The sequence below is a fragment of the Chiloscyllium plagiosum genome, unplaced genomic scaffold (genome assembly GCF_004010195.1).
Source record: "Chiloscyllium plagiosum isolate BGI_BamShark_2017 unplaced genomic scaffold, ASM401019v2 scaf_1138, whole genome shotgun sequence".
Classification (NCBI taxonomy): Eukaryota; Metazoa; Chordata; class Chondrichthyes; order Orectolobiformes; family Hemiscylliidae; genus Chiloscyllium; species Chiloscyllium plagiosum.
The window spans coordinates 2,766-8,000 of NW_025202673.1; the positions used below are offsets into that span (position 1 = coordinate 2,766).

Genomic DNA, 5,235 nt, shown 5'->3' on the forward strand with positions numbered 1-5,235 from the left:
ACTGGTCCTCCTGGGAGCAGATGCGGCGGAGACGAAGGAATTGTACTGGTCCTCCTGGGAGCAGATGCGGCGGAGACGAAGGAATTGTACTGGTCCTCCTGGGAGCAGATGCGGCGGAGACGAAGGAATTGTACTGGTCCTCCTGGGAGCAGATGCGGCGGAGACGAAGGAATTGTACTGGTCCTCCTGGGAGCAGATGCGGCGGAGACGAAGGAATTGTACTGGTCCTCCTGGGAGCAGATGCGGCGGAGACGAAGGAATTGTACTGGTCCTCCTGGGAGCAGATGCGGCGGAGACGAAGGAATTGTACTGGTCCTCCTGGGAGCAGATGCGGCGGAGACGAAGGAATTGAACTGAAACTTCTAACTGAAACTTACAGGATACTGAATGGCCTGGTCAAGGTGGATGCTGGGAAGATGTTTCCATTGGTAGGAGAGTCTAGGACCCAAGGACACAGCCTTCGAGTAATGGGAAGACCTTTTAGAACAGAGATGAGAAAGTTCTTCAGCCAGAGAATGGTGAATCTATGAAATTCACTACAACAGAAAGCTGTGGAGGCCAGGTTATAAAGTATATTTAAGATGGAGTTAGATAGGATCTTGATTGTCATGGGAATCAAGGGTTATAGGAAGAAAGTGCCACGATTGAATGGTGGAGCAGACTCGATGAATAGCCTAATTTCTGCTCCTACATCTTATGGTCTTAAAGTTCCTGGGGATTTATCCACCTTTATGCATTTTAAGACTGCTACCACCTCCTCCTATCTAATATGGACACTTTAAGATATCACTATTTATTTGCCAAAGCTCTCCATCTGGCATATCCTTCCCCACTGTAAATACTGATGAGAAATACTTATTTAGTATTTCACCCATCTCCTGTGGTTCCAAACATTGATGGCCTTGTTGATCTTTAAGGGGCCCGATTCTCTCTCTAGCTACACTTCTGCCTCAATGTATTTGTAGAATCTCTTTGGATTCTCCTTAACCCACTTTGCCAAATCTATCTCATGTCGCCTATTTGCCCTCCTGATTTCTCTCAAGTATACTCCTCCAGGGATTCACTCGATCCCAACTGTCTATACCTGAGATACGATTCCTTTTTTTTCTTGACCAGAGAGACTCAACTTCTCTCATCATCTAGCATTCCCTGCGCCTACCAGCTTTGCCCCTCACTAACAGGAACATACTGTCTCATGACTCCTGTTATCACATTTTAGAAGCCTCCCACATTCTAATTAACTATCTCTTTTCCTGTGAATAGCCTCTCCCGATCAACCTAAGTTCTTGCCTAATACCGACAAAATTGGCCTTCTTCCAATTTAGAATTCTGGCTTTTAGATCAAGACCATCCTTTCAAATAACTATTTTAAGACTTAATAGAATTATGATCAATCACTCTAATATACTCCCTCAGTTACCTGCCCTGCCTTATTTTCCAAGAGTAAGTCAAGTTTTGCTCCTAGTAGATACATCGACATACCAAACATGAAAATTTTCTTGTGCACACTTAAATTCCTCTCCATCCGATCATGTAACACTATGGCAGTTACAGTCTATGTTTGGAAAGTTAAAATCCCCTATCATTACACCCCTATTATTCTCACAGACATCAGAGATATATTTACATATGTATTTCTCACTGACTACTGGGGACCCAATCCCAATAAGGTGATCATCCCTTTCTTATTTCGCAGTTCCACACAAAGAACTTCACTGGATAATCTCCCAGAATATCTTCCCTATGTACAGCTGTAATGTTATTCCTACCCACTCCCCCTCCTTTCTTGCACCCCTCTCTATCCTACCTATTGGAACTATACCCTGGAACATTAAGTTGCCAGTCCTGCCCTTTCCTGAGCCATGTTTCTGTAATAGCCATGATATTAGAGTCCCATGTTCCCAACCATGCTCTGAGCTCATCTGCCTTACTCATCAGACCTCTTGCATAAATGCAGTTTAATTCTTCACCCTCTTGCCAGTCTGGATTATTTAACTTGCTTCTCTTGTCAACTGCACAAGTTTCTGACCTGACTTACAATCTGGTTAGTGTTTCTTCACAGTCATTGGGTTAAAGTCCTGGAACTTACTTCTTAACAGCATTATGTACCAACATCAGTGGTTCAAAGCAACAGCTCACTACCACTTTTTCAGGAGCAGTTACAGATTGGGTAATAAATTGCAGCATTGCCAGCAAAATCCACATACCAAAAACTAATAAAAAGCAAAAAAGGAAGCTCATGACAGAAGATGTGGGGAAGGAGTCAATTAAACCAAGTCACCCTTGTTATTTGCAATCTAGTAAAACTACGGCAGTATTTTAAGAGTTTAAAAATTGATTACTTTCCTATCCAGGAGAATATAAGAAGTACCTAACGTTGGAGTTATGCAACTTGTAATAAACAATTACCTTTGTCTCACACAAATACTGTTATCTATTGATAACTAATATAAAAGGTGAACATAAATGTAAGGCAAATTTTTTTCAGTGATTACTCATTAATTGGAGGGATCTTCATGCAAAATAAAACTATTCTTAGAACCAGTAAAGGGATATTTGGACAGTGACAAATGTAGATAAGGTTGAGAAGGTTGAACAAACATAACTTTTATGGAAAGAAATAATTTTTCTCAAATGAATGGAACTTAGTCCATACTTCATGAAAACTCTCACTAGCCCATTGAAAGCAATTGCAAATTCAGAGAAACCTAAACATTGACTTGATGTTGTCTACTCCACACTGAACAACGACTTTGTTTTATTAAAAAATGGATTTGAAACTGACAAAGATCACATTCTGATGAAGAGTCACTGGACTCAAAACATTAACTCTGCTTTCTTCCCACAGATGCTACCAGACCTGCCAAGTTTCTCCAGTAATTTCTGTTTCTGTTTCCCTTTTACAAAAAAGCTGTATGGCACAAAATCCTGTAATTCTAAGTTCCTTCAATAAACTGGACTGCACATAAGGGGACAGAGTAGTTCAGGTGGCTAAATGGCTGATTTGTGATGCATGGATTCAACTCTCTCACTGGCTGAGATAATCATGAAGGACTCTCCTTCCTCAACCCCAACCCGCACCAAGGCTGGGGATGCTCAAGCTAAACCACCACCAGTTGTCTTGTCATGAGAAGCAGCCCTACTGTCAGGGAGGACTATGGCAACTTTATCTTTACTGTGTATTCCATAGATCAAAGTAGGAAATAATAATCTAATTTCACAGAAGATATACCTTGTGCTTTCTTCAAGTATTTTCCAATATTAGACTGAAAATTGCAACTTCCAATAAATATGTCAAACCCAATACATGATAAAATAATATTAAGAATTCATGGTTGTGTTGCAACACAATAAGTTCTGAATGTAGGCTAAGGATTTCAACATTAAGTTTAAATCCTTATTTCTAAAGAGAAATTCAGGGTTTTAATTAGAACTGCCAATGATGCCAGCAGGAACTGGAAGCCATCTTGTTAAATAAGTAGCTGAAAATGTGTTGCTGGAAAAGCGCAGCAGGTCAGGCAGCATCCAGGGAACAGGAGAATCGACGTTTTGGGCATGAGCCCTTCTTCAGTAAGATTCCTGAAGAAGGGCTTATGCCCGAAACGTCGATTCTCCTGTTCCCTGGATGCTGCCTGACCTGCTGCGCTTTTCCAGCAACACATTTTCAGCTCTGATCTCCAGCATCTGCAGACCTCACTTTCTCCTCTGATCTAGCGTGACTTTCCAATTAGTATTAGTGAATATTCTTCATTTAAAACTTTGTTGAGTTTATTTTTTACTGAAACCCAACAGTGTGTGTGACTGTGATGGAGATGTACAGCTCTGGCTGTGGTACCTGTATTCGCGGGTCCTGAGGGAGTACAGCTTGAAAGCACAGCCCAAGGCAATGACCAGCAGGAGGCCACATATCAGGCTTCCAATCAGGGCAGCTGTGATCACTTTCCTTGGCACCACCACCAGGCAGTTCTGTTCATCACTGCCATCCTGGCAATCCTCCTGGCCATCACAACGCCACTGCTCAAAGATGCAGATCTTGGTACCGCAGTGGAAATTCCCAGGCTGGCAGGAGAAGCAGTTTTTCTCATCAGAGCCATCAGGGCAGTTCTTCTGGTTGTTACAGCGGTCTGCCAGTGGGTAGCACATGCCACTGGTGCCCCCACACGGATATTCATCCTTTTGGCAGGCAGCACAGTTCTCCTCATCCTTGCCATTCGGACAGTGCCACCAACCATCACAGCGCTGAGTGTCTGCAAAACAGCCCCCATCATTCCCACAAGGGTGCTCTTGTGGGAGGCAGTAGCCTTTCACCTGGTATGTGGCATTGAAACCATGGCCTGTGCTGCCAGGGTCAGTATGGTAGAAGACGGTGATTTGACCTTGTGAGGACTCAATGGTGACAGTGTGCCGATTATTACGGAATGACAATGCCTGAAGCAGTCTGCCCTGCTGCTTGCTTGCTCCATCATACACATGCACCTTATCATTGTAGCCCAACTGTAGGTTCAGTTGCAGTACAATGTGCCTGCTGTCCTGAGTGTCCACCACCCACACACAGTCCGACTGTGCCCGGTCTTGCTGCGACCGGAAGTAGTCAGGTGAAGCAAACGAACCATAGAAATTGCCCATTCTCTTGCCACAGCTGGTATCAGGACAATTTTCCTCATCCGTCCCCTGGTCACAATCCATGCTGCCATCGCACCGAACTTTCATCGAGAGGCACTGGGGGACATCACTAACCAGGCAATGGAAAGTTCTAGCTGAACACTGGCTTGTATGTGGCATGGTCGGAGAGAGCTGACAATCATGCTCATCAGAGTTATCTCCACATTCATCCATATCATTACATCTCCATGTGCTCAGGATACATTTCCCATTCCCACACAGGAATTCATCCGGCTTGCAGCTGCTCTGAGTCAGTCTCCCTGTGTGAACAGTAAAAGATCACAACCTCAGGCACTGCAGCAAAACAGTGTGCAACAGAGGAACAAGTGAGTCTTGCTGAACAGGCCCTCCCTTCTTCCCAGCCTCATTTCAACAATCCTGTTAATGGTGAAAGTGGATAACTCCAACCCTAGACAGAGACCTGGCTTTGATAGATCATACATTTTATCAATGACTGCACAAATTCACTTCCTGGATATTGACCTAAATTCATAATTTCTTGGAAATGCTGTGTTTACCTCTGCTCCAAGTGACTTTCTGATCTTCTTAAAAGAAAACAAGTCATCCTTCACA

The 5,235-nt window shown here is 43.5% G+C and overlaps 1 protein-coding gene across 1 annotated transcript; it reads right to left on the reverse strand.

Annotated features, from left to right (window-relative positions):
* Positions 1 to 3,768: 3,768 nt before the first annotated feature.
* On the reverse strand, positions 3,769 to 4,922 carry LOC122546239 (low-density lipoprotein receptor-related protein 3-like; the record flags this gene model as incomplete). Its single annotated transcript, XM_043685026.1, has 1 exon — positions 3,769 to 4,922. A coding segment is annotated over one exon (1,154 nt), but the record flags the coding sequence as incomplete, so codon positions are not given.
* Between the last annotated feature and the right edge of the window lie 313 nt (positions 4,923 to 5,235).